We start from the raw sequence: 14,155 nt of genomic DNA, 5'->3' as shown, positions 1-14,155 counted from the left end.
AAAGAGTCATGTACCACAATGTTCATTGCAGCTCTATTTACAATAGCCAGGACATGGAAGCAACCTAAGTGTCCATCAACAGATGAATGGATAAAGAAGATGTGGCACATATATACAATGGAATATTAGCCATAAAAAGAAACGAAATTGAGTTATTTGTAGTGAGGTGGATGGACTTAGAGTCTGTCATACAGAGTGAAGTAAGTCAGAAAGAGAAAAACGAATACCATACGCTAACACATATACCTGGAATCTAAAAAAAAAAAAAAGGTTCTGATGAACCTTGGGGCAGGACAGGAATAAAGACACAGACATAGAGAATGGACTTGAGGATATGGGGAGGGGGAAGGGTAAGCTGTGACAAAGTGAGAGAGTGGCATGGACATAGGGAGATGCAAGAGGGAAGAGATATGGGAACATATGTATATGCATAACTGATTCACTTTGTTATAAAGCAGAAACTAACACATCATTGTAAAGCAATTATACTCCAATAAAGATGTTAAAATATATATATATATATATATATATATATATATAAATCCTTACATTTAAAGGATAGAAAACAGGAAACCAGATGAGAGATTAGCTGTGAAGAGCCTGAGACATTATAGTGCAGGAGATGCTCTAGTTAGTTAGGTTAGGTTTTTCAGGCCTTTTCAGGAATCCTAAAAAGGAAACATTTTTTCTTTGCCCTCCCAAAGCTCACCCATCATTATGCCCATTCCCTTCACAATACCTAGGGAACTCCTATTGCTTACTTGGGATAATTTCTAGATTGAATGAAGGGCAGAATCTCGGAGTCTTGACTAGATGGAGGAAGTAGTAAATCTCGAAATCGTTCTGTCAAAAGAAAAATAAACAACAGGTTATGAAAAAAGTCATATAATAATTTCAAAATAGAATTATTTCCTATTCTTTTAATTTGTTAACTATTTTGACTGCATATGTTGTAATAGAAATTTACCCACCATTTTATGTACTACCAAAAGAGGTTTTTATTTCACTTTAATGACTATGCATATTTTTCTAATTAAGATGTCATAACAACTGCATATATAAAAATAGAAAGTATTCATTAGTATAAACTAATACTAAAATCTTATAATTGAAAGGTTAGAGGAAACATATATGACCAATAAATATACCAGGAGATGCACAAACTCATTAGTAACCTGGGAAATGAGAAATAAAACCACACACCATAAGAGAGCATTCACATTTTGTGGCATTCAATTGACAGAAATTAATCTCACAAGACCAAGTGTTAGGATTGTGTCAACATAAACTCTTGTATAATTCTGGTGGAAATGCAAGTTGGTGCAATAGCTTTCGAAAACAATTCAGTATTATCTTTTAAGTTTAACTTTTGCATACCCTATGAGCCAATATTTCCTTCCATAGGTATATACTCTGCAGAAACTTTCAAATATGTCTCAGGCAGAAGAAGAAGAATATTCATAGCAGCACTGGTCAGAACAACATAAATGGAAACAACTCAATTGCCTAGGAACAGGAGAATGGATAATTTGTGGTATATTCACACAATAGAATATTCGTTGAAGTGAAACAATGAATTCAGTTACAAATAAAAACACAGTGAATCATATTAGTATGATGTTGAGTGAAAAATATACAAGCAGATTACATATAGAAGAATATTATTTTTTGTTGAGTTAAAAACTAACTAAGCAATGTGTTATTTGGGTATGTTATATATGAAAGAAAACCAGTGAAAAAAGGGATGATATACACAATTCAGGACAATGGTTACCTTTTAGAAGGAGTGAGGGGATGAAGTAGGAGAAAAGCAAAAAGGCGGGTGAAAGAAATTGTTAATAAAGTCATATGTATTCATTATAGCATCATAAATCAGTGAATGAATGAATGAATGAGAGCCAGAAACTGTCCAATGATGACAGTGGGTCATGACGAAGAATTTGATTAATACAATTCTGTATTCATGAATTCATAATGAAGGAAAGAGGGAGAAAGGGAGAAAGAAAGAGGAAGAGAAAGAGACAGGGAGGGAAGAAGTTAGATAGGAAACAGAAAAGAAGAGAAGGAAAAAAAGGAGTGTGGAGAAAGGAAGAATCCTCAGTTCTACCTTAGAAATAGTTAAAAGGAAAAGCTATCTGCACTGATAGAGTAATCTATCACTCTAATACTGATCCCACATTTCTAGGATTAGATAGTCACTATCTCTAGAGTCATTCCCTAGGGAAGGCTTCCTTGATTCCTCCTCTTTCTTTCTTTCTTCCTGCCAAATCTGGAATAGATGGCCCTGCTGGGTACTCCTGGTACACTCTGTGCTACGCTCTCATGGAATCTATCATATTACATTTTTACTGTTATATACATTTGTCTATCCACCCCTCCCCCTCCGCCTAGTAGATGGGTATTGTGCCGCCAGGATGCAGAACACTATCTGATACATATTAAGGTGTTAGATAAATATTTGTTGAAAGACTATTTCCGATTTCCATTTTTACTGGATACAGAAAACTGTTTGCCAAGGTTAATCTTAATGCCTTTTAGAAGAGCCCCACTGGTCATCGATCAACCATAAAAAGCCAGGGGACCTGTACTCTAGCCTTGACAGAGTCACACCATCAGGCTGAGAACAGAGTACAAAGCTGAAACGCTGCACTGCAATAAATCCATCACTAACAAAAGGTGAGCAATTTCCACAAAATACTGAAAATCTACACTTGATGATGACTCACCCTTTCCAGGCTGCTGAATAGCCAGATGTTAAACATTTGTGAGTACAGTGGTCACCAAGTATGGCTGAGAAGCAGGATGTGGATTTTATCCTCATATTTGTTAAAATAGATCGAATCAGATGCTTAGCTGACCTCTACTCTGCATTTTGTTTTCACCACTCTGACAGTTCTTACAATACACCTGGAGAGGAGCTAAGAAAATTCAAACAGAGGTGGCTGTACCCTACAGTCCACAAATCCAAGAAAGCATACTTTATTTTTTTCTCCTTTAGGCACACTTACTCTTTAATTTGAGTTCATATTTTTTAAAATTAAATTCTATTATTAACTGATATGCTGCTATTTTTCATCAACAAAATTAATGATTATTTCAATGAATGACTAGTAAATTTTTCTGATGACATGACCCATGCTTTTCAGTCTACTTCCCAATTTATGTAGCATCCCATTAAATGAGTGATTTGCAGTGTTTCTCTTTTTCCTTCTTTTGTCCCCCATTTATGCCTTTCCTAAAATGGGTCTTGAAAAATAAAACCAAAACCCAACAGCAAATATAAACTTTACACATCAAGTAAAGAACTGTTCAATCAAACAGCTATATTAAGTATGATATATCCTTGGGTACTGAAAATTAATATAAGTTAAAGTTTTACTGAATGTTTCCCAAACTGATTTAAATGCAAAGAAAAATCAGAATTATTAATAAAAATAACCATAATATAATACTGCTATAGATTATCCTTGTTTATATAATCATAAAACTCATTTGATTGTAAATCTGGAAGAAAATCTCTGGAGATGACATTATACTGATAGGACTAAAAAACAAACAAAAACCCACCCCCTACACACACAGCAAAAGTAGCATATAAGAGATCATTTATTAAGCTATCTAAACTATGAAATCTATAATTAGTATTCCTACATCTGGAGCATCCCTTAATCTGAATACCATAAATGCAAGGAATACCAAGTGAACATGAAGACGCTTGAGTAGCTAGCGCGACTGTCAAAAAAAAAAGTTCACATATACACAAACAGAAAATATACACAGTACCTTAAAACTGTCCTTTTTAAATTTTCTATTTTTATACCATATGTATAAATTCCTAGATGAGAATAATTAACATTTTCCTGTAAAAGTATAATGACTGCTTATTTTTTCTTTATGAGAATAAAAATAAATGATAAAAATTATCCTTAGAAAAGTCCAAGCAAATGAAAAATTGTTTCAAATGCTTACATTAATCCTTCTTTAGTCTCTTAAATTTCAGCTATTTAATTAGCATACCATTCTTTATCTGATGCTAAGGAAAAGACCAAAATAAATTGATGTTTCCTTTGTTAAATAGCAAAAATTTTTTTAATAATTCTTCTTCTCTTAAAGTAAAATGTCACACCAGCTGATCTGCTTTCTCAGTAGGCTCAAAGTCTGTTTCTTAAGAAAATGGCAGTTATCCAAAAACTAGAGCTCAGTCCTTTCACAGGGCTTCTTAGAACAATTTTATTAAAGCCACTGAAAAGAACCAGAGGATTTTCTGCAAAGTGATATTTTGATGAGTTGAGTAATGATGTGATAATGTCTGACATAATTTTCTACCAGTAGGGGATATATCTTAATTAACACAAGCTTTTGTAGCCTTTCACCCACTGTTTCTTTCTCTCATTCAATCAACAAAAGGATTCTCAGGCAACCAGACCTGGATGACATGCTGCACACAATTACATTAATTTGGGTTCCCTGGACAAGCAATTGTGAGACGATATACTTATTTATTTGAAAACAAAGATGAGAAAACTAAAATACTCTTTCCAATTTTAACAAACTTTTTTGTACATTTACTGTGACTCAAATTCTTTATTTTCCCTTTAGTGGAAAATAGGCAATCTGCAATCCTCCCCAACATGCAGAATGTAACAAAAGCAATAAAAATTTGCATAACAACAAAAAACAGTATGCATATATATTCTTGGAATGAGAAAAAATAAAGTCTTCTCTCTACCACTATAATAATAAGGGAGAAAAAAAGCACAGTCAGCAGCCTCCAGCTGTCAGGTACATCAGAGTCTGCCTTAAGGGCAGGGGAAATGCCTTTCCCAGAACAGCTCAAATCCAGTGACTGAACAAGGCAGGGGTAGTTTAGCTGTACACAGGCACCTCTGATGGGCAAAATTTGCTCCAAAGCTTCCTGCCACTTTGGCTGAGGCTTCATAGAGACTACATGGTGGTTCAAGTTCTTCCTCTACCCAATTTCACTGCCTTCCTCTTCCTTTCACAGGTGTTGATCTCTAATAAGCATTTTACATTCACAAATTATTTCTCAGAATCAGTTTCTGGTGAACCCAACCTGCAACAGGTGGGCTTGACAGACCTCCACTTTGTACTTAGAGCTTCTGCAGTGTTCTTGGTTACTACTGGGTGAGATGCATGAATGTGTAGTTAAGTCAGAATAAGTCATTTCCTTTCCAGCTCTTTCCAGAGGTAACATAACTAACACCTTCACTGCAATACAGATGCTCATTGTTAAGAAGAATTGCTCTCAGAAATGCCCTCAGACACACATACCCTGGGACAAGTAATACCATCTAATCTGGGCTGATGATGGGAAAAATAAACAAGTGGCCTTTCAGGGCACATAGTATACTGGCCAGTTGCACCATGCCCCATGCTGAAGTCCATAAGATGCACACAGCCATCAAGCTTTCAGGTGACAACGTCAGTGGAAATGTAGAAAATTATAATTTAAGTTGGTATGAAAAATGTAGAGTAGCCTAAACACTCTTATTATAGTGGTTTTGCCCCTTATCATGAAATGTAGTAACTTATTTCAACAGTAATAAGTTAAGAAAAGATAATGATTAATTTAGAAGTAAATATTGGGACTTCCCTGGTGGTCCAGTGGGTAAGACTCCACTCCAATGCAGAGGGCCCAGGTTCAATCCCTGGTCAGGGAACTAGATCCTGCGTGCATGTCCCAACTAAGAGTTTGCATGCTGCGACTAAGAAGTCCGCATGCCACAACTAAGAAGTCCGCATGCCACAACTAAAGATCCTGCATGCCGCAACTAAGACCCGGCACAGCCAAAATAAGTAAATAAAATAATTTATAAATAAATAAACATTAAAAAAAAAGTAAATATTAAATTTATTTGTCTTTTTCAAGAAAGTTGGTGATGAACATGCAACTTGAACAAAATGTTTGTATGTTGCCATCCACCCTGGAAGCCATAACAATTTCACTGAACACATGAAAGCACTCAAATCTGTTGATAATGAATCAGCATCTACTTCAAAAGTTATTCATTATTTTGTGAAAAGACTGGTCCAATGATGATAATTTAACACATAAATATGTAGAAGGTGCAGTAGGTGATCAATGTCATGAAAAAAAGTAACTTGACAATAACTGGGATCCAGGTGGCTTGGTCTTTGTGCATAGCGCCAAGCTATTCATCAAAAGATAATAAAGCTATTCTAATTTTATAGAATTGCTCAAAAACTGAACATTAATACATGGGAAGGTGAGTTGGAGTGAGAAGAGATTATATTCAAAGTGTCCACAAACATCTTAAACTCTCTTACCCTCCTTCCACTGATTGTCTATCTCAACATTCTCTACTGTAAGGCAGAGTTTATCCCCCAAGGGTCTCTAGCTTATATTTTCATGTTAGGAAGAACAGGTACTTGTTTCATTTTTCTTTTTCTCTCCTAACTTTCCTTTCTACACTCAACTTCCTGTTCTTTCTTCTTCTTGCTCTTTTTTTAAAAAATGAAACTTAATCCCTTCCAATGAAAATTCTTTTCTCTCACTTCTCTAGTCATTTTCTACCCACTCCATCTACTGTATCACAAAAACCCAATAATATCAATAGTTCCCAAAGACACCCTTTTCTTTGGAAAGGAAATTATACAGAAGAAAGTAAGCTGGTCAAGTCCATGTTCTGGTTAGTGAGGTAGGGACTGGAGGCGAGCTCTTCAAACACATACACTTTGACAACTTTTATACAAATACAAAAGAATGGGGTCTACCTATTGGAGTTAAAAAAGAAACAATGGCATGGATGAAGAGGTAAATTTAGGACTAACAATAAGACATGAGAAATGTTCCTTTTTACCTAGAAGTACAAAACACCAAGAGTAAATTATGAAAAAAAAAATAGAAAAGAGGAGAAAAAAAGGAGATTATACTGATAAGGGGATTCTGACAGTGGCTGTGTATTTATTCAATTCATGCATTCTGGAATTAAGGTGGATTCAAAGACCCACTGGGTCTATGGTGATACAGACTAAAGCCAAAACTATTAACTTCCTATAAGACCTTACTGGTCTACTGTAGTAAGGTTTTGGTTCCTAAGAAAATGGTGTCACCTTAGAGTCAATGTTTAGTTCCCCTAAAGTTGAATATTTCTTTCACCCATGCACAGTCACCCTGCCAAATGGCTACAGGGTAAGAGGATCATTTAATAGTTTAATTTTTGACATGTAGAAGGTTTTTTTCTCAAAGGGACTTAACCATCCCTTTATTAAAGGTGTTCAAAATCTATGAACTGACTCAGATCTAGGAACTGGATGAAGGGCTGTGACTCTCTACTGAGATGATTCAGGTTATGCCTCTGTTTGCTGGTCTTTGAGTTTTCTTTTCATTTGTACAAATCAAGTAAGACTTTACTAGGCTGTCCATCTACTTGAGTCCTAAGGACACCATGGTCAGTCAACACCAAAGATCTCAACAGGTCAATCCATTCTGATCACTGCTCTGCACATGCTGCCCATAATGGTAACCACACCCAGCTTGACTTTATCAGTTAAGTGCTGCCTCGTAACCCCTGCCTCTCAGGGACCTCATCATCTCCACTGAGTTCAAGCAGCCCAATGATAGCCTCTCTCGTTTGTCATTCTCAGACTGCAAACTGTCACCATAGAGCTTTTCAGGGTTCTAGAATGCCTATCACCAATGCATTTCTCAAAGCTGTAGTGAAAGAATCGTTCATGGGCATTTAGTTAATGGGTTGATAGCCATCATATATAATAAGTTCTCTTCAGCTTTCCAATCTCTCTAAGGTATTGGATAACTTCATCTACAATATATTTAAGTCTATAAGCATATATACCAAAGAGTTAAGAATAAATATGGTTAAGGATTTGAGATGGAAGTTTAAAAGGCATTAATTTTTATTTTATCTGTATCTTGTTTTGTATTTTAAAGAGAACTTACATAAGAGTAATCATTTTTAAAAAGATAGATGTATATACTATCACACACACACACACACACACACACACACACACACACACACACACACACACACCGTCAAGGGTACTTGTCATTTACACTCCCTACAGTACAGCTTTTGTAACACTGTCCACTCCTCTACCTCCTGAGGAAGACATAACACTGATGCAGAAACAGCATGCATGCATGCACACACACATACACACATGCTGCTTAAAAGAGAAGGTACAAATTAATATTTCCCATAATATTTAGGAAGTACTACTTAAATATACAAACAAAATTTGCACATTTGAAGATTTTTTTTTCAGCAAACATTTATGATCATGTACTAAAAATAAGGCACCAAGTTAGGTCCTCAATAAACTAAAAGTCTAGTAAGGAAGACAATATGTGTTATCAAAAGAGATGTACACTGCAAATAACTAAGTGAGAAACGCATACTCTAACAGTCCAGAAGAATAGAACTGCCAACTTTGCCTGGATACATCGGTAATAAAAAGCAAAAGAGGCAGAGAGGTTTTATAAAAAAGTGAAATAAACCAAAAAGAAGTCCTTCTTATCCATGACATTAGATGAAATGAATAATTTTGCTAGCATTTTTGCTGTCTTCTATATAATCAGTTAAAGCATCCTTTATTCATTTATTCACTCCCTCAACAAACTTCCATTAAGTACCTATTATTTGTCACACACTATGAACAAAACAAATTGTAATTCTCAAGCACAGCCCTGTTTATCACAAGGAAATGCCAGGACAACAAAAGAACTGCAATGCAATTACAGCCATGATGGGGCTAAGGCAGGCTGCCCCAGAATGTGCCACTTTGGCATGTGGATTATTCCAAGCTAAAGACAATCAAGGCCCAACAGATGCAAGAAGAGCCTCTTACCTCCCCCTTAACTACCTAAAAGAATTTAGATAACGGGCATTACCAGGAAGAGAGGTATTACCAGCCATAACTTTTTACATCAGAAAAACTTATCTGCATGGCATGGGAAACATTTATGTACCAAACATTTGCTCTTCCCATCTTCCTGTGAATTGTCTTCCTCCCCTTTGAAGACACCTACCTGCTTCTCCTTAGCTCAGCAGGGCATATAAGCTTCAATTGCCTAACTGTCAAAAAGCCTCATCTCTTTGGGGTTCCCATACATACGAAATTAAATTTTTTTTTCTTGTTAATCTGGCTAAGGTCAATTTAATTATTAGGCCAGCCAAAGAATCTAGAAGGGAAGAAGGAAAAAGTTTTCCTCCCCCTATCTACTTGAAAAAGAATTTAGAATGTAATTACAACATTACTTAAAGAGGGAAAGAAAAGCTGTTCTCCTAGGGATTCAAAGAAATTAATGGTTTGTCAAAATTTGGTGTTTTATTTTCCTCAGGAAAAGAAATATGCACACTAATCTTAGAGGAAACAAATTACTTCAAAAAATGAGAATTAAAGGGCAAACTTAGAGAGAAGTACATCCAAACCAACTAGAAAGATATGGAGTATAAATTTTCCTTTTCTGAAAAGTTTAAATTAAGTAAATGTTCTTTATTACCATGGCAACTCAGTATTGAATAACAATAGTTGCTATTTAAAATATTGCTTTCAAAGCAACATCAAAGGCATTCAAATTAATACTATTTTAGATAAATCAGAAAATCTAGCTGCAAGAAGAGCTAGAATTCTTAGAGCAAGAATATTTTCCTATTAAAGATATAGACAAATCTTCTGTTGATAAAATTCAAATGGAAATGGACTGCGATTTTAGAAGAAAAAAACAATCAGCTGCATGCTCTGGTTATATAAAACTACCCTTTCCACAAATATTAAGGCCAATATCAAAGGAATACAAAAAAACAATCTTATACTTGTCTTATCCAAGGGGGGAAAAACAAATCCATATTTGTAACTCAGAAGATAAGAACATAGAGCACAATATATACAACCAGAGCTAATAAATGAATACGAACACTAATAGGTGCTAGAAAGAAAACAAACATAAAAATCCCATATTTGGCATTTATCCTCCACAATATTCCCTGTGACATTTTCTCAACTATCCCTCAATTAATCTGTTATCATTCCTACCCTATGTGGAATTAAATTATCCATATTTTAGGATATATTTCTCTGAAAAGAATTATACAGCCTTACATCAGCAATGAGCTGGTAAATGAGAAAATTATATCAATGCAACAGGTTGTAGGTGAGGAAACTAAAAACCACACTGCCTGACTGACTGGCCCAGGGCCATATGGCTAGCAAGAGGTAAAGAGATTTAAAAAGAAAACAAAAACAGAAACAAAAACAAACCCCCAAAGCTCACAGTCAAGTGTTCTTTCCACTGCATTATATTGCCTCATTCTTGGGAGAGAAAATACTGTACTCCATTTCCTGGCCTCCCCCCTCTCTTATTTTCTTCTTGCCTAAGGATTACATAATAAGAGAAAAACCCAGCAAGGTCATATACGATCTGTGTGCCTCCACACCTGGTACTTTTAACAGTGTAAGGTCTGGAGGTAGGCCATGCAGTATTACACAAAGAAAAACTATTTAATGGATGCTTTTATTTTCAGAGCAAGCCCAGTGATAAAAGTCTATCCCTTTAGTATTCATTATTCTAGTTCCTACTTGTTAAACATACTATTTTTAAAAAATCAGAAAAATCAGCTTTTGAAAGAACTGCAAACAGACTTGTTGGCCTCTAAATACATCAATGAATCAATGTCTGTAACTGGTTTTCTTATAAAATATGAGTTCTATTGCCACTGAAGCTAAATACAAAAATTGACAGGGTGAAAAAAAAAAGAACAGAGGTTTAAGGAAGGTGAAACCAAGTAACAGAGGCATTTTCAGTTGCACACATTATTGCTACTAAGCTTTCCACAATCTACCTCTTAAGGAGAATGTTTTCTTTTCATTTGTCACAGCAAATGCACTTTTTTGACAATGTTGGCATTCAACAAAAGAAACACCTCAAAATGATCAAGGCTCAGCTTGATACTAATTCAGTCCCTGCTTTCTGCACAAACTCAATACCCCCTGGGTGCATATTCAAGGAGGAATAGGCAATTTTATCCAAAGAAACTGGAGGGTTTTTTTAATGTTTTTATGAAGTTCTAACCTAAAACCCTGGGCAAACAAAATTACTGGCATGAAATACATGGTCCTTTGAAACCTATCAAAACCAACCTTGCAGTGGGAATCTTCTCTGTTCTTAAATACAGGACCTCCTGGTCAAAGACCAAGTCTATGAAATGATGGATTAGGCAAGAGCAACAAGCAAATATATGAATTCACTTCCTTCATTAGGTTGTTTCATTGGATAAACTTGAGTTTCCCCCCATCTCTCTGGTTTTTTTATTGCACTTGCATTCCCGACGCCAGGACTGCTTGTCCTTCTTTTAACCAAATCCTGTCCAAGATTTCAAGACCAACTAAGATTCCCATTCCTTGAAGAGGCCTTCACAAACTATGCCTACCAGTGATAACCTTTGTTTTTATTTTCAGCATAATAAGGTTAGGTACTGGAGCAGAGATTCTTAATCTCTTGTGGACTATACAATGAAGTCTAATTTATTTGGCTGGGTGTTGAATATTCTTTAAACAACTGGCTCCTACATATCTCTGCAGCCTTATCTCCTAATATTTCTAACTATGAATTCTAAGCTCAGCTGCATTAACATCTTATTGTTTGCTATGACATCATGCCTTTTATGGCAATGTGTTCTTTCTTCCAACAGTGCCCTTTTCTGCATAGAAAGCTCCTACTTTAACCTCTGTGTTCCAGCTCAAATGGACCTCATCATGCCTACATAAATTTTCTGATTTCCTAAGGCAGAATAAGTTAAATCCTCTTAAAGAACCCTAATTATATATCCATGAGAGAAAATGTCAATATTTTGCATCCTCACCAGCAATAGATACTATTAATAAAGAAAATCTTTGTTAACTGATAGGTGAAATATGGTATTACAGTTATTCTAATTAACATTTATTTGAATATTATTATGATCTACTCTGTTCACATACTTTATCCATTTCTTTTTGCAGCTTATTTCTTATTGAACTAAACAAGCTCTTTATACATTAAAGGTTTTAGTGTGTATTTACTATAAATTTTTTTTTCATTCAATTTCCTTTTATTTTTTGGCATGATTTTAAAATTTTTATGTAGTTAAATCTACTTACTTTTCTCTGTGAATTCTTCCACAATAGAATGATCTTTCATATGGAGAGTTTAATTTCTATATTTTCTTCTGATGCCTTTACAGATTAACATTTTTATGTTAAAGTACTTAACCTATCTGGAAGTAATTTTTGGTCGTCTGAAGTAAAGATTTAATTTTTTTAAATAGTTAAGTGTCAAATGCTTTAACTATTTACAAACTAACACTTCATATTGATTTACAGAGCTTCCTTTATCATATGATATATATTTTCATGTAACAAAGGGTCTGCTTCTAGGCTATTTTCCTTTGTTAATATATTTCTTGTCATTTTTGCTCTAGTGCCACAGTGCTTAAACTTCTTGAACTTTATAGGAGGCAGTGTAGTAAATTATAAATTAGCACATCTTTAGCATAATATGAGCCTGAGTTCAAATCTCAGCTCATCCACTTAATAGCTTCATGTTCCTAGGCATATTATTTAGCCTTGTAAATTCTTAGCTTGTTTGTAAAATTCATTTCACTTTATAACACGTTTAAATAGAGTCAGTCCTATCTTGTTATTCAAATTTTTCTAGATTTTCTTGTTACTAATTTTGAATTGTTTTCTTATGCAGTTTGTTTATGTAAAACTTCAAGTGCTGTCAAAACTTGAGTTGAGATCAAGGTATCAATTATCTTGTGTTTACAGGTTAAATTTATTTTAATAAAAGTTCCAAATCAGTGGCTTAATCTTAAAAAAAAATATAGTCCTTCCAGTGGTTGATATATTTGGCTATTTATTGACCTCTTTCACATTATAAATTTATTTTCCCCTTCTGAATATTTATAGTAGTTTGTTTTTTAAGAACTAGGGGAAATTGTGCCAAGGAGACAAAAAGGGAAGACAGATGGATTTGTTTTCAGATATTCATGTGAGCCAGTAAATGTGGTTGTAAAAGTAAAAAAAAATTATTTTTCTTCAAATAATATTTGAAGTTGTCTTCAAATAATATTATTTTTGATCTTGAGTTCTGAGTTTAATTGAAATTATATTAAGGCTGTAAATTATTTTGGGAAGAATTAAGAGTTTTAAATATTTTGCCTTTATATCTAGAAAAACTGCATGTCCCTTTCAACTTTTCTATTCTTTAAAAAAAATCTTTAATTTTCTTTACATCACTTGATTCTCAGTTCTCACTGAAGTTATATCATTTCTCTTTCCTCTGTGGCTTCCTCTTAATATGGAAAAATAGTGAACACCAAATGGATGCCTTTGATAGGCTTAGGAAATTTTTTGTTAGAAGTTTACATCGAGCAGCGGGGTGCGGAGGGCAAAGCGGAGAGATTCCCGCACAGAGGATCGGTGCCGACCAGCACTCACCAGCCCGAGAGGCTTGTCTGCTCACCCGGCTTGTCTGCTCACCCGCCGGGGCGGGCGGGGGCTGGGAGCTGAGCCTCGGGCTTCAGTCGGATCCCAGGGAAAGGTCTGGAGTTGGCAGAGTGAAAACAGCCTGAAGGGGCTAGTGCGCCACGGCTAGCCGGGAGAGTGTCCGGGAGAAGTCTTGAGCTGCTGAAGAGGCAAGGGACCTTTTCTTCCCTCTTTGCTTCCTGGTGCGCGAGGAAAGGGGTTTAAGCGCGCCGCTTAAAGGAGCCCCAGAAACTGGCGCGGAGCTGCCGAAGAGACAAGAGACTTTTTTTTTTGCCTCTTTGTCTCCTGGTGCGAGAGGAGAGGGGATTAAGCGCACCGCGTAAAGGAGCTCCAGAAACGGGCGCGAGCCGCGGCTGTCGGCGCGGACAGCAGAGACGGGCGTGGGACACTAGGGTTGCTGCTGCCGCCACCAAGAGACCTGTGTGCGAGCACAGGTCACTCTCCACACCGCCCCTCCCGGGAGCTCCTGCAGCCCGCCACTGCCGGGGCCCCGGGATCCAGGGACAGCTCCCCCGGGAGAACGCGTGGCGCGCCTCGGGCCGGTGCAGCGTCAGGGGCCGGCCTGTGCCAGAGCCCCCGAATCAGCTGCTCCTTTAACCCCGTCCTGTCTGAGCGAAGGGCA

General features: G+C 36.1%; 1 protein-coding gene across 5 annotated transcripts in view; it reads right to left on the bottom strand.

Moving 5' to 3' along the window:
- The window catches only part of NOX4 (NADPH oxidase 4), a 159,940-nt gene that overhangs the window by 38,658 nt on the left and 107,127 nt on the right, over positions 1-14,155 (bottom strand). For all 5 annotated transcript variants that reach the window (XM_055091469.1, XM_055091467.1, XM_024131659.3 and 2 more), the window contains one exon: positions 762-843. In XM_055091469.1, the coding sequence (XP_054947444.1) occupies positions 762-843 (82 nt within the window). The remainder of the gene's footprint in view (positions 1-761; positions 844-14,155) is intronic.

Source organism: Physeter macrocephalus, chromosome 16 (genome assembly GCF_002837175.3).
Source record: "Physeter macrocephalus isolate SW-GA chromosome 16, ASM283717v5, whole genome shotgun sequence".
Lineage (NCBI taxonomy): Eukaryota > Metazoa > Chordata > Mammalia > Artiodactyla > Physeteridae > Physeter > Physeter macrocephalus.
This window is presented reverse-complemented; position numbering and strand designations above follow the sequence as displayed.